Source organism: Hevea brasiliensis, chromosome 6 (genome assembly GCF_030052815.1).
Source record: "Hevea brasiliensis isolate MT/VB/25A 57/8 chromosome 6, ASM3005281v1, whole genome shotgun sequence".
Taxonomy (NCBI): Eukaryota; Viridiplantae; Streptophyta; class Magnoliopsida; order Malpighiales; family Euphorbiaceae; genus Hevea; species Hevea brasiliensis.
In genome coordinates, this window is record NC_079498.1 from 447,506 (window position 1) to 469,871 (window position 22,366).

Genomic DNA, 22,366 nt, shown 5'->3' on the forward strand with positions numbered 1-22,366 from the left:
TGATCGATGATTATTAAATTTAAATTAAAGTTAAAATCATACTAAATAACTTAAAAATTAAATTTAAATTAAAAAATTTATTAAAACTTAAAATTATCGATTCGGACGGAACTCAATTGAGATAAAACAATTCAATTTAATTCAATTTAATTTTATATTTATTTTTATTCAATTTAATTTTTAACATATGATAATTAGATTCTAATAATTTAATTCCAATGATTTAAATTGAATGCTCAGATATATATATATGCTTTTACAGTTAACGCAGGTAGGAATTAGGCATTTAAGGCAGATCGTTTCCTTCCTTTTTTTTTTCTCTGGGCTTTAGCTGCTTACCTTGCTTACTCAACCACCGCCACCGGGTTGTGAAATAAGATAAAGGGAAAAGAAACCGAAGAGAAAGCTGCGTGTTCAAGTAATCAATCATCAAATGGAGAAGGGAAAAACAAGGGAGGTAGTGGTCTCAGCTCTGCAGTTCGCTTGCACAGATGATGTCTCCACTAATGTCGCTACTGCTGAAAGGTAAACTTTTCATTTCCCATGTTTTCTTTCAGTGATCTTATGGCTATGTTCTGTGTATGATAAATTTGTGGATTGGCTTTGGCTTTTCTCCTTATGATGTGCCCTCCATTTTTTTGATTGATTGCAACAGTTAATCACTGAGTTCTTGGAAAGATTACGTTTTTCTTTAACTTTTATCATTTGCTATGATTCCATTTTAGAGGGTTCTCTTGTTTAGTTTTTGTAGGCCAGAGGAAATTGTTTTCATTGTAGTGTAAACCCTTTTATAGGTCTCATGACTTTTTTATTTCGTTGGTGTTATTGAACTTTGTAATCCTAACCAGCCACTACTCTGCAGGCTGGTTAGAACTGCTCATAGGAAAGGTGCAAACATTATTCTCATTCAGGTATGTGCTTATTAAAGCTATGGGCACAACTCATAAAAGTTTTGTGTATGAAACAATTTAATTTGGTTGCTCATGCTGAATGCTAATACACAATGATTTCAATATCCTTGTTTATTTTTACTTTTTTTTTTTTTTTAAAGTTCAATGTTTGAAGATTCGTGCTATCTCTAATTTCAGAATACTTCATTCCTTTTACAAAATTCTAGATTCCTTCATTATAATAGATGCAGAAGCAATCTTTCTGACATTATTATCTTGGTATCAATGAATAAGAAAAGTAAAGCTCTTCGAATTGTTCATCCTTCATTGAAGACACATAGATTTGTAACCTCATATTTTTGAATTCATATGCCAAACTGCAACAGTTTTGGCCTTGGTTACTTGATATTTATATTGGTAAGCACATGGCCTTTTTTCCCTCCTCAAAACTTAAGTTGTTTTCTGTGGCAATTATGATTTGTCATTATGGTGGTGGAACTCTGATAAGTAATAAGACTTTTTGAAAAATAATGTCATCTGCAACTATTTTGTATGTAAAAGTTTTGTTTTATTATAGTGCTGTATTAATATTTATAAGTTTAGGGATAAAAATAAATGAATGGTGAGATCTTATATGAATTAGAGTTCATATATAGTAGAAATATATCTTTTAATCAAATAATTCTTTTTTCAAGGTTTTCTCCCCATTTCTCTAACAGTTACCTATAGGCTTATTGCTAATGTTAAGTTGGTCAGTTTTATGTGTATACTGCTGAGCTAGTATCACTAGATTAATTACTTGAATTTTCTTCATGAATATTTCCTGTCCCTCTTTTGATCTTGTGTGCATTAAACATATACATGAGACTTTTTGGTTCTTTTGGCTTGGGAGAGAGGGGGTGGGGGTCGGTGGCGGAGTAGGATGGTGATGTGAGGTGAGATATGGAAGTCTCACTTCTTGGTGACCATTTTTTAGAGAATAAATGATCTGCAGCTGTTTGTGTAATAATGATGCATTTTGTTCAAATAGTTTGAGCTAATTCAGTGTTGCCTGGAGCAGATCTATATGGCTCAAAATGGAAACAAGAATATGGAACTCCTACTCCACTAAAAAGTGGAAGTATTTTGAAAGGGATGGATTCTTAGCAATCAATTAAGAATTATATATATGCGGAATGCCATCCTAGAATGATGTGCGGATATTCAAGATATTAAATTCCATTGTGTAAATGCTAGTAACTTGCAAATCTGGTAATAGAATACTCTAAGCTAAAAGCTCACTTATGATTTATAGCCAAAGGATGAGACACATGTTTATTTTGAAGACTTATCAAAATTTACATTCCACAAAAAAATTTGTTATGTGTGTTGTGATGAATATTCCACATAGAAAGTCCTTGGGGATTGGTAAAGTTTTATGCTGTAAGTTAGTGTATGTGCCACAAGTGTTCAGTGTTGTGAGTTGAGAAATAGTGGCAATCTATAATAGACATTCCAAATAGAAAATTTCTTGGGGGAGGATTTATGAAAATTATGAGTTGTACTGTAATGGATGCTTTTGTTGTGATTCTAGTGTGCTTTGTGCTAAATGAAACATGCTTTCCTCATTTTATATTTGGAAATTGCAAATCAAATTTGAAGTCACAGCATGCAATATGCACTTTGAGGTTTACATGTGAGGGGGGGGGGGGGGGGGGGTTTGCGCTTTGATTTGGGTGAGGAATCATGTTAGCATTTTATGCTAAATATGGGTTTGAACTTTGAAAAATGTATCAAATAAACTTATTATCAATGATTGATTAGGGTATGGAGTAGTTGTTGCAACCTATGTAGCACGGAAACAGAAACGCGGACACGGGGAAACACGGAAACGGACACGGGGAAATGGCATTTTAAAAAACATAGGAAACGGAAACGTGGGGGAAACGTTTAAATATAAAAAATATAGGGGTATATTTATAAATAAATAAATAAATAAATATATATATATATATATATATATATCATGAAAGATGTTCAATAATAAATAAAGTTCAAATCAACATTTAAATTCAACCATAAAAATACATATTTAGAAATTTCATACTTATAAGAAATAAATATTAACTACAACACATTCAAATGTTAAAAAAGAAAAGATAATGAAATTTATGACATTTCCTCAACTTCACTGTCTTTCTCATTCTCCTTCTCCTTCTCCATGCTTGTAGTTGCATTTTCATCAAACAAAACAGACTCTAACTCTGGTTCATCCAATGAAAGGTTGGCAAATTCAAGAACTACCACATCTTCCATACTCCCAAATTGATTACCACCAACATCCCACAATTTTGTCTTCTCACCATAATACTGGGAGGAGTTTCTCGACAGAAGACGAAGATTATTATGGATAAAAATCAAATCCTCTACACGTTTTGGAGTTAATTTATTCCTTCTGCATGAATGAATGAAAGAATAAATACTCCAATTTCTTTCACAACAAGAGGAGGAAGTAGGTTGGCCAAGCACTTTAAAAGCCAACATTTGAAGTAAAGGTGCATTAGAACCAAAACATGCCCACTATTTCCTAGGATCTGTAACATACATACTTCCAATAGAATCAGGATCAGCAAAAGGTCCACTTTTCAAAGAAAAATTTGCAAATTCATCATTTGCTCTAATTCGCTCATTTTCATTAGAAAAAATCCTCCTAAAGCATTTAATTCTCTCAGTTGATACTTCTCCATCCATATGAGGAGGCACTCTACCTTTTCCCTCTTGAAGCCATTTTTCACTATAAAATCTTCAAAAATAAGAAAATAAATTCAGAAAATAATAAAAAAAATTATAACAAGAAGATGAGTATGTAAGTTAGAAATTTACCTTGGATTTAATGAATGGGCTAAACAATGAAGGGGAGTGTTGCTCTTTGCCCAACGATCAACAAGAATTCGATGAACCACATAATAAAAAGGAGAAAACCCATCTGCTTGCTTTCCTTCATGATAAAAAATAACTTGCTTCACCTTTTCAATCATAGAATCCCACAACTCATAAACCAAATGAAGGCATGGTTTGTCTGTGTCACAAACTCTGATCATGTCATAAATGGGCCCAGTAAAAGCAATGATGTAATCAACCTTTTCCCACCAATCCTCATCTACCACTTTATCACGAACAAATCTAGCTTTGCCTTGGTCATCTTCTCGGTATTGTGCCCATTGATCACTCATAACCATTGCTTCTAAAGCACGCCTAATAAGTTTAAATCTTTTAAGCATCACAACAATAGAAGCAAAACGAGTGTCGAGAATCAAAGCAATTTCAAAGGGCTAAACCGATTATAAATTGCAAGCCTCATGGAATGATTCATTATAAAATTCTTGATTTGCAAAGCATCCCCATGGATTTCAGTGATCCAGTGACATACATTATAAGTTTCTTGATTAGTTTCCAAATTTTTTGCTGCACATATATTCTTCAAAGCAAGATTAAGAGTGTGCACAACACAAAAGTCCAATAAATATGTGGAAACATTCCTTCAATGATTTCTCCAGCACCTTTACAATTTGAAGCATTATCAGTAATGACTTGTACCACTTTTTGATGACCCACCTCATCAATTACTTCTTTTAGCAAATTAGCAATAAATTGCTTATCTTTCACTTCACCAGAACAATCTACAGATTTGATAAACATGGGGCTAGACTCAGAAACAACTATAAAATTAATCAAAGGCCTCCTCTGGGGATCACTCCATCCATCACTTACAATACTAACACCCTTTTCTAACCAAGTGCTTTTAATTGGTTCAAGCAACCTCTCTACATTTGCTTTTTCTTGCTGAAGTAATGTGGTTCTCAATTTGTTATAACCAGGCGGCACATAACCACCCAAAACATGATTAGCAGCAAAAGAATAAGAACTCACATAATAAGGATTTCTAGCAAAATTAAAAGGTAGACCCCCAGTGTAGAACATTCTAGCAATCTCTGCATCTAATTGAGCTCTAATTTGCAAGTCAAAAGCTCTACCAAGAGGAGAATCATTAACTCTTCTTTTCTTCAAAGCTGCTAAAATACTTGGTTCAGTTATATTTAATGAAGGAATAGAAGTTATACTAATAGGCAAAGAAACTCGCCTAGATTGTGAATTGGTAATTTTGTTTGTTGCCTCATCCTCCTGTTTTCTCATTTTAGAAATACTATCATTCATCACTTTTTTACACACACCAATCCCTTTTCCAGTGATTTTCAATAAATGAGCACTCACTCTAGTATAAGTCCCTTGCTTTTCTTGTCCACAAAAATTGCATATCCATTTACAATTACCCCCTCCTTCTCCAGTTTTCTCTAGTTTAGTTACATATCTCCACAAAGGATTAAATTCTTCCTCCCTAGTTTTTGAAGAAGTGGCACTAGTGCTATTTGCTTGGGTAGAATTTGAGTTCGAAGAATCCATTCAAATATTGTCCTATCAAAATGACAAAAAGAAAATGCAATTTTATACAATTTACAAATTATTTAAACAAATTATATACTAAAGATTAAAGCACAATGCAAATTATATATTAAAAGATTAAAGAATTAAATAATAGAATTGAATAAATTGACTATATTATGAAAAATTTTAATATATAATATAACGATACATTAAAACAAATTATATTAAACACATTATATATAAATTATTACAAAAATATAAAATATATTAATATAAAATACAAATTTTGAATGTTGGAATTTTTTTTATTTATCATTAATTAGAATTTAAACTTGAAATTTTATAATTTTAAAAATAACTTTAAAAATATATTTACATTTGTCCTTAATTTCCTTCAAAATGTTGATTGTAAAAATATGGCAAATCTTGAAAATTTTTAATGAATTTGGGAAAAATTTTTTTTATCTTTTTTAAAAAAAAAATATTTATGATAACTCCTCAAATTTAGTTTGAGAAAAATCTAATTATGGAATATACATTTAGAGAAAAAAATTTGATATTAAATATGATAAATTTATGATTAATTAATAGAATAAAATTATAATTAATTAATAAAAGTTGCTTAATAAAATTATTTCACAAAGAAATTAGAAAAGGAAAATAATAAATTAATAATAAGGAAAATAATAAATTAAATAATAATAAATTAATAAAACCCCAATATAAACCTAATTATTCTCATTCACAATCGGGAAGAAAAAGAAAATAGGAAAGGCCACTTACCTGTCGACGTTCTCCCTTCGGCTGCTTCTTCTTCTTCTTCTTCTTCTGTTGATAAGGATGGAGAGAGCATATCAAAGAGTGAATATGGCAGATCAGAGAGAAAAGAAGAGAAAGGTGTTGCGATTCTTACCCGCGCTGCGAACTGCGATCTGCGACGCTGCCGACTGCCGTTGAAGGTACTCCCTTTCTTTTTCTTTTTCTTTTTCTTCTTCTTCCTTTTCTGTTGGTGAATGTTGTGAAGTAATCGATTTTAACCTATCCATTTTTCTTTCTTTTTTTTTTTTTAATTTTCTTTAAAGAAACGCGTTTCCGGCAACGGAAACGGAAACGCTTTTCCGATTTCTAATATTTTCGGAAACGGCCCGGAAACGTTTCCCAGCCGTGTCAGTTCGTTTCCTCGTTGGAAACGTTTCCGACACTGGGAAACGTGACTCAGTGCCGTTTTCGTGCTTCATAGGTTGCAACTACAGGAAGAAAAACCAGTCTCTGTGGCAGTGCATTGATTGGGCCAGAAGGAAGATGATTACTTGTCGTGTGAATAAAAACATGGAAAGAACCTACTTGACAAATTTGAGGACGTTTGCTGTATTCTAGGGGGAAGGAATCGAGGTTTGAATATCCATTCATTTGCAAGTGTGTTGTCACACTATAAACTGTGGAGCAAAGAAGGAATCTGCAAAAGTAGGGCTTGGCTAGGAAATAGCTAACCATAGAGATGATAGTAGTTGGCCCAAGAGGATGATCAGCTACTCTGGAACTGAGACACGATCCAGACTCTTACTACTGCATGTAGCTCAGACATGGTGGAGGCAAAAGATCTCCACCGCTACCTAGTACATGAAAGAAAAGATAAACGGAGAGGCGCAAGACCACTTGGCTCCCTTAGATGTACACTGATACATGATATAATCTTACTGATAGTGGTAAAAATGCATGTTATGCTAAAATATACTGACTCGATGACTTGAGTGCCCAGCTTTATATTGCTTCTCTAGATATAAAGAGATTTCTGCAAATGCTGCTGCCATTTAATAACATGACAGAAAACACTCTTAATGTTCCATTTTTGAAAACCAATTTGAAAATTGAAATTGACAATGAAGTAGCTCCATCCAACCTGAAAGGAGAGGGAAAGGGAGGACATCCTTTTCCTTCCTTGAGCATGCCATTGTGTGATTGTATTGTCTTACTGATAATCATAAAACTAGAGGTAATGTGAGGGTGTGATTGGCATTTGGCACTACCTTTCTGTCAAATGTATTTCTGAAATATGCAATTTTTATTCTGTGTTAGCTTTCAACCTTGTGAATTTCATGTTCAGGAACTATTTGAGGGATATTACTTCTGTCAAGCACAAAGAGAGGATTTCTTTCAGCGAGCTAAGCCTTACGAGGGCCATCCTACAATTTTCAGGTAAAAGTAGCAGAGCTTCATTAGATTCTGCTACCTTAACATAAAATCTGAAGTGACTCAGGCTTGGTCTGAAAATTTTAGAGTCGAGTGAGTATTGACCCAAGTAACATATATGGCCTGAAATAATTTAATTCTAAGAAAATTGAAAAATAACTGGAAAAAAATGAAAAAAATGACAAAATAAAATGGAAAATAACCCAAATTGTCCAAAATAAATTCCCAATTATTGACTTGTTAAATGACCCTTGAGACAGACCTGAAAGCAATTGGTTAAGGTTTGACCAAGAATAAGCCAAACTCAAAGCAGCCTATAACCTAACCCACACGACCCAACTTCCATCTCCAGCTTCTGGATTTTCTTGCAAGCTTTCTTTTTTGTTTTACTATTAATTCCAGGCTGATTATCCTATTAAAAGTACAGAAGCTTAAGCCTTCACCTCTATCTATTCTTATGCGTCTAACGCGCAGGATGCAAAAACTTGCAAAAGAATTGGGTGTGGTTATACCAGTCAGCTTCTTTGAAGAGGCAAATAACGCCCATTACAATTCCATAGCCATAATTGATGCTGATGGGACTGACCTTGGGCTCTATAGGAAGTCTCATATTCCAGATGGACCAGGAATGTAGTAAGGTGAATGTTTCAGAACCTGAAGAATAGCAGTTTCTTTACAGCAATTTTCCTTTGACTTCAGGTTACCAGGAAAAGTTCTACTTTAATCCCGGTGACACTGGCTTCAAGGTTGGTTTGTAGATGTCTCAATATAAAATTTGTAGTTTCTGAATCCTATTTTATTTGGAGTTGATTTATATCAAAAAGGTTTTTTACAGATGCCATTTTGAAAACAGGTTTTCCAAACTAAGTTTGCAAAAATTGGAGTTGGTAAGAAGATTGCTCATACCCTCCCCCCCCTTAAGGGGCCTCTTTTTCTTCTGCTTTTAGCTATGTTAGTGTGATAGTGTCTAATCATTTAATTTGTTGGCCGTGCTTTTACTGTAGTCAATATCACATAATTTACTGTATCCAGAGGATGATGCTATTTTTATCATTTACTTAAAACAAGTTAGTCTTGAATATGCTGGTAACTGATGCAGCACCTTTTTTTCCCTGACTTTATGTCAGCGATATGCTGGGATTAGTGGTTTCCAGAGGCAGCCAGAGCTATGGTTCTGCAAGGTGCAGAAATTTTATTTTACCCTACTGCTATTGGTTCAGAACCTCAAGATGAAGGACTTGATTCTTGTGATCACTGGAAGCTAGTGATGCAGGGGCATGCTAGGGCTAATGTTGTAAGAAAGCATACTGTTAGATTGGTGATTCTGTTTTAATTTTGGTGTTGATCACATTGCTCCCAACTTAGTTTTTCTATCCTGATTATCATTTTTTTCTTGCCTTTTAAGAGCTTGTTTTTAATGTTTCATAGTCCACCTTATTCAACAAAATCCTGTCTGGTCGTTAAACAGTACTTGGACAGGTCTGCTGTGCCTCAAAACAAAATTTTTTGTCTAGTATATCCTTTCTTTGTAGTAGAAAGTCAAGTAAAAAGATTATTACTGTTAGTTACAATTTAAAAATTGTTGATGTTAACTCTTCCTTGCTTTCCATCCCGTTAAAGGAAGAGGGATCTTAATAGGAAAAGTAAACTTAAACTGGTGATATATGTATGAATGATGTTCATGAACAATATTCGCTTTTAAATGAAGAAAGTTCCCATAGTGATGATGAAGTGTGTTTGTAGTGGTAAACAGGCATGTCATCAATTGTGAATGTCTTCTGTATGCAATGCAACATTTCCATTTTGATGTCTAATGTCTTGTCGTGGATTTCCATGGAATGGGGATTAATGTATGCCTTCACAAATTCAGGTACCTCTAGTAGCTTCAAACCGCATTGGAAAGGAAATAATCCAGACAGAGCATGGAGATAGCAAGATCACATTTTATGGGAACTCATTCATAGCAGGTATCTTTAAAAAACTAAAAATAAAAATTCTGCTGTTACTGAGTAAATGGACATGTAAAGGTGATGAATATATTGAACTTAAATAATTTGATGTACAGGACCAACTGGGGAAATTGTTGCAGTTGCTAATGACAAAGAGGAAGCTGTTCTTGTTGCTAAGTTTGATCTAGACAAAATCAAATCCAAGAGACATAGTTGGGGGCTATTCCGAGATCGACGTCCAGATTTGTATAAGGTTCTTTTGACATTAGATGGCAGTAAACCCTCACTGTGATTTTATGCTGCTTATTACGAACTCACAATAATACTTTGTTGTAGAGGTAACCAGTTAACTTCATAAAACACTTTTCCAACCATGATATGTTTGAAGGATGATCAAAGAACATTTATTTGGGCACAATAAATTTGAACCTCAGGCCAGTTTTATGGTTTATGAAGCACAGTTCCTAGCCTTTTTCTTTTCCCTTTTTCCCCATATATTCACTGGCTTTATTTTTTGGCCTTAATTCTCAATTTAAAAAGTAATGCCATAACTGTCGCGTACTGTAATACTTTGGTCCACCACTATCTATTGGAGGATTCAAACTTGCAAGATTGCCTATGTCAATACATTGCATAATTTTGGATGGTAATGCTAAGTGATAACATGTGGTCCCAAAAGTTTGGCATCCTTACTTTTTGTCCTCTTCATCATATTAATTTCATTAAATTGGCATCCCAGAAATATGTTTGCAAGCGTAGGACATTTATATTGGTTTGTTTTGTGGATTTCCTTGCTCTTTTTTTTTTTTGGATACTTTTTGAATTCTAAAGAGGAAGGGGGCTACCAAGATTTACTTGGGGATGGGTGCATACATAATCTCATAGGTCATGTTTGCTGCTTGTTATCAATGGTTCTGTTCCATTTGCCTCACAAATAACAGTATACTGATAGCCTGCAACCACGTGTTAGGATGTAAAGATTGCATGCATAATTGTAGATAGTGCACTGGAGAAGCTTTAGTGATGTATACCTGCTGGAAGATAAATACCCCCTTCCTGGCAGTCTTGCTCAAGGATTGGTAGAGCCATTCTGAAGTATCAGAGCCATTGATTTAGATTTGCTTTATTTGTGACATGCATGTTTCTGTACAGTCCATATAGCTTTTGGGCCAGATAGAAACAAATTTTAAGCTATTTTTAGATTTGGGATCTATGTCTTGCCATGTGTCCAGGGGAAGGGATCTTTCTGTTTATTGTCCATGGAATAACTGCAGTCTTACAGGTTTCTAGGATACTTTGTTCTCTTTCAAGGTCATTCATGTTGAAAAAGATTACTACAAGAATCTATTCTGGATCAGAATTAATTGTATCTAGGGCCCGAAATGTTTGGGATTTAAGATTGCCCTATTTGATGTGCTTTATTTTTCCCTTTGTCCAGGGCAATTATTACCCAACTTTAACAAGCCATTTTACACCCTGATTTATGTGTTAGCTCAAGCGTGTATTCATGTGAGGGTTCCAGGAGTTTCACTGAATAAAATCCACAATTTTCATTCTCAAAGCCTGCTTCCATATTCAGGATGTATTGATCACGTCCATTAAAAGATAAATTAAAATGAAAACAAGTGTGTGCACATGTGCTCCCGCACACGGTAGTATCACATGCCTCAAGTAAAAGGTGTAGTTTTGGTTTGTCATACCATTATCAGAATCCTTAAGGGTGATCTTGGGTCCTAATCTGTTTCATTCCAGCTACCCGTAGAAGGTATCTGGAAGTCCTTAAAGTGAATGTCATTGTTGAATGCTTTTTCTACTTCCATAATGTCTTTAGTGCATTGTGATGTATAGGTAATTTGGAGGTTCCAGTTGTTTCTTTATCTAGACCATTTCATTGCATTTCCTTCCTTCTTCATACGAATATCAAGTGCTTCTGTTTCTGCATTATGGGACCATTATGTACAGCAAGTTACTGTTTATTTTAAAATACTGGTCACCCAACGATATGGTACAAGTGTGATTGACCTAATTAACTAGAATTTTACATTGGGATTGGACAGTACATGACGTTGTCCCCCTATAAAAGTAGTTGATATAATGATTGATGCAGATGTAGATACCCATAAACCTAGTTTTTTTTTTTTTCCTCCTTTTTTTCATTCGAATTTTAGGCAAAGTTAAAATTTACAGCATGCAGCATCTGAATTGATTTAGTGTATATAAATCATTATATATATGAAATCCAGCTGTAGAATATACTCAGTGATGCTTTGCAATCTTAATTGTCAAATCCAATTATTGTGCTCGTTCCTTCTTTCGAACAGATGCTTGATGCTCAGATGCAAAACATAAAGAAAGGAAGAAGAAAGGAAAGAGGGGGTGAGAGAAAAAGAGAGAAAAAGAAAGAAAAAGAAAAGGATAAGAAATTATGTTTAGATAGTCAAAGATATTTTCATTTTTTCCTCTTAACTTATTTGCAACTGTGGAAGAAAAAGAGAAGGGAGATCTTTCTAGTAGTCGAGCGAAAAATATTCCTACCTATCTATGACAATTGTCCTTGACTTTATGTCTGCTGCACACACTGTTCTTTTAACCCGTCATCGTCCTCATCATTTGCCTGTTTCTTCATTTTCTTCTTGCTCGTCATTTTCTGTGTAGTTTTCTTCTCCCCCTACCTCATCATCATCTTCAAGAATTTCGTCACTTTGCTGAACAAACTGCAGCTTTAATCGGCCATCTTCTCTATATGCATGTAAAACCTCTTGGCTGGGAATCCTTACTTGCTTAAGCACAAACCTGCCATCATGCCTATAAGACTTAAAGGAAACCCAAGGTTTTCCACTCTTGCCTATACATGAAATCGGCGGAGGGAATGCTCTGCCACTCTGCTTGGACCGCCGTATTTCTCCACTTAGATTCTCCGGTGTTGAATGCCTTGTAATGCTTGCTTTCTCCTCATGGTATTGCCAATCTTCGTTTATATCATTCTTCAAGTACTCAACGTCATCAAAGCTTTCAAAACCAAGCCCCTCTGTGCATAGTTGCAAGCTCTCATAGTTCCTTGGTGAAAAGCTGTCACCATTCTTGTGACCACCTGTGTATAGGTGATTCGTTGGTGTGTTTGAAAAGTAGTCCAGTGACGAGCTCTTCTTGCTCTCATATTCATTGCCTAAACTATCATTCTTGTCGAGGTTCAAAGTTGGTGCGTGTGGGATTAAATCTATAAAAGATGAGGAAGGAGAAGAGAAGGACGATACAGGAAAAGAAGGTGATAATGAAGATGAATCAGAATTTTCTTTGAAATGAACCTTACCGAATATGTCATTGAACGACGATTGCTCGATGGGTTTTACAGGCTTGATTTGCTTCCAAGAAGGAAGGGATTCAAGAATTGTAGGTGTTTCTTGTAATGGATTTTCGAAGATGTGCTGAAGGCTTCCACAGGTAGCCATGGCTTAGTTCTTCAGTATCCTTCCTTCAAGAGGCTTTACAGAAAAGAAAAAGAAATAAAGATAGAGGTTTGGCTGATAAAGGGAGAGAAATAAGCACGAGATTGGCATGAGTAGAAAAAATCAATAGATGATGCTATTAACTGGGGGAACTAGTTTGGTGGATTTTTCCCCCCTATTCTCTTTCCTCTTGCGATGGTAGGCTGTGGTGGCCTGAGTTGCATAGAACATTATTGGATTAGGTGGCAAAAGCTGCATCAAACAATAAAAAACTTGCAACTGTATTGAGCTTTCTTCATCTTTAAGCGTATTCGATGGTTGTGATGCTATACCACCAATGGTAAGATGAAGCCTGGAGGAGTAGATTGGGATAAGAGGGACCAGTGTCTTTTGTTATGTTTATTAAACAAAGCAATTTTTAGCAAATTCCCATCACAGTATGTTGTTATCTGATAGTGCTATTCTGCTGTCCAGATTAGGCTGATGTGATTGCTTAGACTAATTGAACCTGCAAACGCCTAGCATCTTAATCACTTTCTAAGCACCTTGTTTCCAACTAATTCCAAGAGCAAATTTATCCAACAAACAACCTATGATTATTAAAACATAATTTGTGCTCCCTGGATATTATTGCTTAGATGTAATCAGGGTTGCTAATGCAAGCTAGGGACTAGGGAAGGCAGGATTTGTTAGAAGTGGTCAAGGGCTGGTTTCTGTTTCAAAGTTCAAGGATATTGAAGTTGATCTTGATGCGGTTTTGGTTCAATTCAATTCAGTTTTAACTAAATCTAACAGTTAGAAGGGAAAAATCTAATCCTATTCAAGTTTGATTTTGATAAATCCAAATTTAATCGATTTTAATTCCAAACTGAATTGATTTGATTTCAATTTCAAATCAGACCATAAACACCTCTAGGGAATGGCTTTGCCTTGGTAGTATCATGAGGCTAACTTCCACCTCCAATCATTTCTAGGAGAATACGTTATGTTGTCCTTCACCACAAGATTTCAAGTGTTGGTCACTTCGTCTTGGCATCACTAAATCACTAAACTGGTGTTATATGATAAATTGGATATTTGGATCAGATTAAATAGATAGATTATATCTTGGAATATTCTTCAAATGTCCACTGCTTTCTCAGAAAATGATTGGCTGATGTCCTCCATTTTCAGATAACTTATCTAACAGCAAATGATGAAAGAAAGTAGCTCCTGTTCTTCTAACCATAGAAAGCCAAAGTCGTGTGACTTTCTTTTGCCACAACATTTTACTGGCTTTGGGCAGCACTACAGCATCTAAAATCTATATATGCTGGTCCCATGCAACTCCAAAATCACCTCATCCCAACTCTATTATTATTTTCAATACCCAATTCCTTACTAGAATAACATCCAAGTCTGTTTAATTTTATATATTTTAATTAATAATTTACATAAAATATATATTTTTATTAATAATTTATATTTTAAAAAACTAATATTTCTATAAAGCATTTATATTTTAGTTATTTAAAATATAATATATAAAACTTATAAATACTATTATAAATATATATATATATATTATACTTAATTAATTATTTATATAATCAAGTGTAGATAATTGATATCCAATATATAAAATCTAAGAGTATTGTTTTTTAAATATAAACCTATCTAAAATCTAATCGTATACCATTCAAATCCATCTCAATATAATTTAATTCGATTGAGTAATCGAAAATACCTGACCCTTGCCATCCCTACAAGCAATAGGTCAGGGTTCATCACGACAAGCACCGCCCAAAAATTAAAATCTGTTATCAACCAATAGACATGAATGCCATTGTAACATATTGGCTCTTGCTGTAGCATTGATATAGAAGAGTTAGGACTGCGGTTTGATTCTCATCTATATAAAAAGAAACCCATCAAGCAACTCTACATGACAATGATAAGCGTTGATGACTAGTTAACAAACGAATTTCCATAGCTCCAGAACATTGATTTCATTGTTAATCAAAGTAGTTATAATTTTCAAGTCGTAGATGTTAGCTGAATACTATGGACCAGTCAACACCCAGAAAACATACATGAACAATTCACGAACACTCACAACTTCCAAATCGGACAGCCACCTTTTGTAGGATCAGTTGGGGTCCAACAACTGCGATCCTTTTCATCGCCAAGCTTCAATAAGTTCCATCCTCGAATCTAAACAGCTTAAGTTGCCAAGTCCCGCCGTCTTCTCAACAGGCATTGTCACACGAAGTATAGAATGCTGCCTATTTATCTTACCAGGAATCTTTCTGAGATTTGAACTGCTTGATTGACCAACCTTGCTTTTCCCAGGTCTCGCATGAATACAAACCTTTAGACCATTGACAATGCCAGCATCAGATTCATTGATAAATGTATTGACCTGACCAGCAGCATCGCAAGATTGATATCCTTTGGCAATTAACTTCTCAGAAGAGATAGTACAACTGCAATTTTCTCCATCAGTTATGACATCCTTTTGACTGTAGTTGCAGGAACTTTCCACAACAGGTTCGTCAGCAGTGAAGGTTTGTGCTGTCTTTTCATTGTCTTTTGTAGTAGCTTCCACACAGGACTGTGAAGAGCTCTGATGACCATTCTCATCAAATGGCTCAAGACGTGAAATAGGAGTTGGCTCCACCACAGAATCTTCTCTTTCTCGCAGTGTCCTTAAGATAAGTGTTTTAAGAAAGTTCATCACTTGAACCGCATACATTAGGGCAGTCAAAGGATCTGCCATCTGAAACAATATCAAGACTTTTCTGTCAGCACTGACCACTCACCAGATCTGCAACTTCTATAGCCATAATAAAATTCCAGTGATCTAGAATATATATATCATAATAAAGAAGAAGAAAAAAATCATTTTCAGTTAAATTCTCATGGGTCAGTCTTGCTTTTGTACATGGCATTTTAGCACATAGTCCAAAAGTACCACATAAAGCCCCAATCTTAAGAAAAGCATGGAAACCAACCATAGAGAGCTAGAGACTCACCTGAGTCATGTTTGGTGCAAAAACCATGGCTATGTTGCGTGCATTCATCTTGTTTACATGTTCTTGCTGGACAACATCGGCCATCAGATTGACAGCCCAATCCAGTAGGGCAGCTTCTGTAGGGGGCAGATGCCTTGCAAGCTCAGCACAATCTTCTTCTGTTTGGCATTGCATGACTTGCTCAGGCGATAGAGAATCCAGAACTCCAGTTGGGAGCTCTCTAAACCAAGCCTAGAGAAATAATCATACTACAGGTAATAAATGAATATTCGACACAAAATAATGTGAAGGAATCAATGTTGTGACAAAATAAGCACCCACTCTTTGACGGTACCCACCCAAATGCACATACGATAATACTAAAACCATGAAAAGAAAGATGAAATTTTGAAAACAAAACGATGATATCAAAATATCACATCAAACAAGATTAACTATAAAATCAAAGCTAGAAAAATTAACACATGTAATAATGTAATTCAAGAAAAATGCCACTTAAGAGAGTAGTATTATCATTTTATATATGGCATGCTTAATACTCGTTTTCCAGTTAGTCCAAATGAGAAAAAGTAACACGGGGCCAAAAATTCAGAGTAGAACAGTCCTGTTATGCAAACTAAATAAACAAGTTACCATTTTAATTTCTACTGTAAGGTCTCAATATTATGGCCAGACCATTCATAATTATTGGTGATATTGACTGTATTCGTCTAGTTGTGGCATTAAGGAAATGATGCAATAATAGGATTGGTTTAGTGGAGGTATTGCGGCTATGTGAGGGCAGTGTTGAAGAGGCTGTCAGATGAGAGGACAAGGATATTGAAAAATGGCAGGCTCAAAGTTTGCAGCCTTGAGTGATAGTGATGGCATGGCACCGTTAGTAGGAATGAGGTTGGTAATGCACAAGAAAAATAGCGAAGGGATGTATGGCTACTGCAGTTGTGGTGGCAAAAAGTTAATCATGGTGATGGAGGAACAATAGAGATCAACCGCAAAAGCCAGAGTTGTACTTGTAATGAATCTACATTGCAACACTTAATAATGAAGCACAGATCTAATCTTATTGAAATGGTTCAACAGAGAATAATTTTGTAAGACGAACACAAAGCTTTTAACAATGACACATCTTTTTTAACGTCTTGCTTAATAAGGCAGCAAAAACAATAATGTCCCAGTTAAAATGTACCTAAGCCAGGTTAAAACAGAAATTATAACCCATAACAATCGATAATTTTATGGTGTTGTGTGCAGAATTGCATAACCTGATTCAGCCTGATTGATACCACACACATTAGTTATTACTGATAATCTTGGCCATGTTTTCCTCTCAGAGGCATGAGTTGTATCCAGCAACCAACATATTATCAATATAGTCATCAAAACATTACAGTTTTACATGATTATGAAGTTCATAATAAAAATTAGGTTGATTTTATAACATAAACACTAATAAGAAAAAAATCTTCTTCCATGCATTCAGATTTCCAAACTCCTCACCCCACTTTTTTAACATAAATTTTCATTTGGATTAGTTCAATTCTAACAAGCATATAGCTCGACAGGTGCATCACATGGGTGATCAATATGGTGGTCTTTCTTTCAATACTCCCCATGTTCCTCCTTTCCCACTCTTAACAATCCTTCCCTGATTGATTAACCATTACAATTACAAGTGATACATTCCCTGGCTTGATGTAACTTCTAGTTCTATCACCACTCAGCAACCATTTCAACTCATATTGGATGAATGAGCAGCTCCACGCAAAGACCAAATATGTCAAAAGCAGAATGCATTTAAAAGAGAAATGAAATTAAATTAAATTGTGCTGCGGATACCTTGATAAGTCCTGCCAAACAGTGTACATCAATGCCTTCCGGTACAACTCCTCTATTCAATTGATCCCTCACATACTCCTCCTGACTATTTTCTGCATTAATTCTGAAAATACCTTCAGCCTGAATGCAGTAATTAACAATTTGAGTATGAACACCCAAATCAAATCAAACTAAACTCCAACTATAAATAAAGCAAGCATCTTCACATAAATCACACAATTTTTGCCAAAAGCTTTTCCTTTTCTTTTTCCACAATTCCCTACTCTTTGTGGCAAGCCCATTGATGCTAACAGAGAAAATATCAAGGAAATGCACCTGCAAGCCTCCCTGAGCATACAAGTGTCTTTGCATTAACAAGAGTATCATTGGTACACTGTTCCCTCTGGAGTCAAAAGACAACTGCATGGATTCTGTCGAAACTCCAAAGACAGTTGCACTGCATAATGAAAGGTTTATGTTATGAAGCAAGTGGCAAGAATGATGGTTTGTCATAATGTAAGGTGCTGTAAAAAGAAACGTGTAGAAACCAATACTAGAAGCTTTCAGAAGCACATAGAACGAGTTAAATGTTGTAAGAAGCTGTTTGCAAGTGCCATTGGTATTTTTTGACATAGATATGCTTAACAAATTCTATGAAGTGATGTCATGATGCTGACCATATTTGGAATTATTCACATTCTTCATTTCCAAGGAGTCCAAATATTAAAAAGTAACATGCATGTGCTATAAACCTATAAAACAAGGGATTTGAAAGAAGACATACCATCACCACACTTAAGAAACCAGTGCATACAACAAAGAAAAATAGAGAGAGGTTATTCGAAGAACCAAATCGTGAATAACCAACATCTTTTTATTTCTTGTTAATTGGCAACCTTCTAGCACTAAAACTAAATTAAAAAGAAACTAAATTTATAAACAAAATAAGTTCAGATAGTTTCAACAAATATAATCCAAAGAAGACTCCATAGGGATTTAAAATTTATAAATTAATGTTCTGTGATCTGGTGGCTTTATCATTTTGTCTTTTAGCTGCAATTGCATCTTCTATTAACATAAAAAATGTTTCAATTATAGTTAGACAAAAGCAAGTTTTGTAAAATTGTGCATTCATTGGAGTTGGAGTCGTGTCCTTCTATCCAAATGGGCTATGAAACATTTAAGTTAAAATGTGAAAACCATTTGCAAAGTCTCACCAAGTACCCAAATCTGAATTCCAAATTATTATACATATAGAAATCAGTTCCAAAGCCCCTTACAGACCGTATCAAACAGATCCATGAACTTCTATACCTTCTTTTTCCCTCATAAATTGCTTCATCGTTATGTTTTGAATATGGCTGTATACTCCAAAACAGTCGATAAAAAAACTGGTTCAAACCATGATTACTTAACATTGCCATCTTTAATATTAGACCCACACTGTGCAGTTCCTCTGTCAAGATCTACCTTATTTTCTCAAATTGGAACAGACAAGAGATTGAGAAATAGCATCAATATATATAGAAAACAACTAATATCTTTCAAATAATGTAAAATTCAAGCAAAGAGATTAAGTTCACAATATGATTTCAAGAATTGCATTTGCATAAGCGGATTGAACATCCCATCTAATAATTGACGAATAAAAATAGGCAAATTAACAGTGCAAACAAGTGTAAAAACCTTAGGGAGGGGAAGAGCAACAACATTCACATTTCATAATATATATATTAAAAAAAAAAGGCATATTGTACCTAGCACTGGGAGCCCTCCTAGGCACTTCAGGCTCGAACTCCACTGGCAAGCCCAGGAAACCATTGAACCTGTCGAAGGTAACATGAGCCACATGGCGAACATTGGTTGGCCAACCGATCTCCATGGCACAAAGCTCCCTTCTATCACTCTTGCAAGCCACCAAAGATTTCCTAAAAAGGGTGACGACCAGAGCCAACAAAGAAAGCTGCTCCCTCTGTTTCTTCTCTCTGGCCTTCACAAAGTCCTCATCTGGGTCACACAAAGTCACGGGAGAACCCTCCTCCTCCTGAGCATCACCACCACCACCACCATTACTTTGTATTGAGGGAAATTGCCTGGGGGATGCGCAGGATAAGGAACTTGCGTCAGGGGCGCAAGAACAAGAATTAGAAACAAGAGTGGTGCTTGGCGAAGAAGGGAAATGGGAAGGGGAGTGAAGGACCTCGGTCATGGCTGGCAATGAAAAGGGCGTTTTCTTGCAATATTAAAAACAAAAACCCAAGAAAAAAAATGATTTCTTTTCTTTATTTTATGGGTATTTTTGCTTCAAGAAAACAAAACAAGATTTGCTGTTGCTGCAGTCGTTGAGAGATTTGAAAAGGTAGAGTTGGATTCAAGAAATGGGTTTTGTGGGACGTGAGAATCATTAAGTCCCTGACTGATTCCCATTGTTTCTTTAATTATTTTCTCTCTTTTTTCTAAGGCTTGAAGTTGAAGGAGAGAGAAAGAAAGAGGATTTGGTGGGAAATAAATGGAGGGGCAAATATCATAATATAGAACACCAGTGGATTAGAAGTTAGAAGAAGAGGCCAAAAGGGTGATTAGGTGTTGTTAGGAGCAATTAATGATAATAGTGGAGAGCTTCAGCTTCATGTACAAGTGTTTGTTATATGGGTTATTAAAATCTGTTTCCTCTTTCACTTTCAACCAAAGACTGAGAAATCTCCAGCAGCTAAGCTTATGCTTTTATTGGGGTTTCTGAGAAGATAAAAATTAGCCTATTAGCCATTAGTGTGGTGTAGGGACACGCCTGCCATGGATGTAACTAATATCTGGTATGGTTTTCACCATTAAATACAATATCAAACTTCACTATCCCTATCTCTCTCTCTCTCTCTCTCTCTCTTTTATATGTATTTATTGTTTGAAAGATGAATATCTGTTATAAATTTTTAATTGTAATCTTCTTCATTTATTCATTTAGCTTTAGGTTAATCTAGTTCATATTACTCTATGGAAAATTTTGGATCGAAAAATTCTTAAGTTGATAGTTCTATTTATTTATTTATTTATGCACACTTTTGCTTATTATCCATTTAATTTCATTTCTATATTATCAAGCAAGCAAGGAGCAGTCTAATTTACTGTGTAGTACATTAATTATTATCAAAGGAAAAATTCTCTTCTATGATATAGGCAGAACGAAATCATGTAATGAATGGCGTGTTTGGCACAAAAATCATTTAACATTGACGCATGAGACAAAAAGTAGAGAAAGCTAAAATTCTTAATCTATATGATTATAACACTCGTAATTTGTGCATAAATCATAATCATATTTATTCTCTCTTTCTTTTGCTTTAATGCCACAACTAAAGTAATTTTATTGTTTTTAAATCAATTGTGACCTTCATGGCATCACAAGATTAGCTAAGACTGATGATGCCCGCCAGCTTTGGTCCGGGGCAAGGGCACAATGAACCTGGGTCACATTCCTGGTTCGATTTCCTCTCCCTCATGCACCAATCGATAAAAAAAAAATGATGATATTTGTAAGGATGAATAGATTTTGGTTCAAATTGAAAAATTAAATCGAATCGAATTAATTCGATTTAATTGGTTTAGTTTTAAAATTTAATATATTCGGTTTGATTTTATATTATAAAAATTTCAGTTATTTAATTTCGATTCGATTCGATTCGATTTTATATTATAAAATTTCAATTATTTTGATTCGATTTAATTTTGAAGAAAAAAATTGATAAAACTAAACCAAACTAAATAGTAATTTTATATATTCAAATCGAATTAAATCGATTTTTGAATTGATTTATTTTTATGAGGAATTTATAAATTATATTTAATTATATATGTTGTTTAATTTCATTGATTAATGGTTATTAGGTTCAAATCAAAGTTAAAATTATATCAAATAACTTGAAAATCAAGTCTACAATAAAAAATAATCAATAATCAAAACCAATCAGTTTGAACAGAACCGAATCGAAATAGAATGATTCGGTTCGATTCTATTTTTCATCTATTTCGATTCAGTTCGATTTCTAAAATATATAATTCAATTTTCATAATTTAATTTAATTCAGTTCGATTTGAACTAAATACTCACCCTCGATATTTGCCCATCCATTATCTAGTCTGAATTTAGTATCCAATCAAATTAGGTCTGATTTAAATTGACTTTAAATTGAATTTAATTTCAAAACTAGATTTTCTTTCTTTTTAAAAAAATTTTAATCGTGAAATTTAATTAAAACACGATTATAAGAGTATTTGGTTTGGTTACTTACTTTTAATTTTTTACTTAAAATATATTTTTTAAGTTATAAATTAAATTAAAAATAAATAATTAATTATTTAATAAAATTACTTTAAAATAACTTTTAAACACTTTAAGTATTTAGTCAAAAAATGCTTAAAAATAATTTAATTTATTCAAATTATTAAAAAGTATGTATAATTAAGTGTTACAGTTATTAAAATTAGGATAATATTATTATTTTTAAAAATTATTAATATAATATAATATTTTATAAGAATAATTAAAAGGAAATAAACATGTGAACAGGAACTCTATATTTTAAATCAATCTAGGACGGCTAGAAATCTAATACAAGGAGTTATTCAATATTTCAGTGACAGGA

General features: G+C 34.2%; 3 protein-coding genes across 3 annotated transcripts; 1 reads left to right on the forward strand and 2 right to left on the reverse strand.

Annotated features, from left to right (window-relative positions):
- Positions 1 to 279: 279 nt before the first annotated feature.
- Positions 280 to 9,921, forward strand: LOC110663133 (N-carbamoylputrescine amidase). The gene is given in 9 exon segments (XM_058148105.1): positions 280 to 525; positions 863 to 911; positions 7,417 to 7,508; positions 7,977 to 8,125; positions 8,199 to 8,248; positions 8,356 to 8,389; positions 8,630 to 8,796; positions 9,373 to 9,469; positions 9,568 to 9,921. Coding segments are annotated over 9 exon segments (906 nt in total). The 5' UTR covers positions 280 to 433; the 3' UTR covers positions 9,744 to 9,921.
- A 1,934-nt stretch (positions 9,922 to 11,855) lies between these two features.
- LOC110663134 (protein FANTASTIC FOUR 3) lies at positions 11,856 to 13,286 on the reverse strand. The gene is made up of 2 exons (XM_021822379.2): positions 12,762 to 13,286; positions 11,856 to 12,668 (listed from the first exon to the last, which is right to left on the reverse strand). The coding sequence occupies exons 1-2, from the start codon at positions 12,898 to 12,900 to the stop codon at positions 12,058 to 12,060; spliced, it is 750 nt and encodes a 249-aa protein (XP_021678071.2). The 5' UTR covers positions 12,901 to 13,286; the 3' UTR covers positions 11,856 to 12,057.
- Positions 13,287 to 14,771: 1,485 nt separating this feature from the next.
- On the reverse strand, positions 14,772 to 20,518 carry LOC110663135 (rho GTPase-activating protein 1). The gene is made up of 5 exons (XM_021822380.2): positions 19,484 to 20,518; positions 18,063 to 18,183; positions 17,748 to 17,867; positions 15,912 to 16,142; positions 14,772 to 15,655 (listed from the first exon to the last, which is right to left on the reverse strand). Exons 1-5 carry the CDS (start codon positions 19,933 to 19,935, stop codon positions 15,056 to 15,058), a joined length of 1,524 nt encoding a protein of 507 aa, XP_021678072.2. The 5' UTR covers positions 19,936 to 20,518; the 3' UTR covers positions 14,772 to 15,055.
- Positions 20,519 to 22,366: the final 1,848 nt, after the last annotated feature.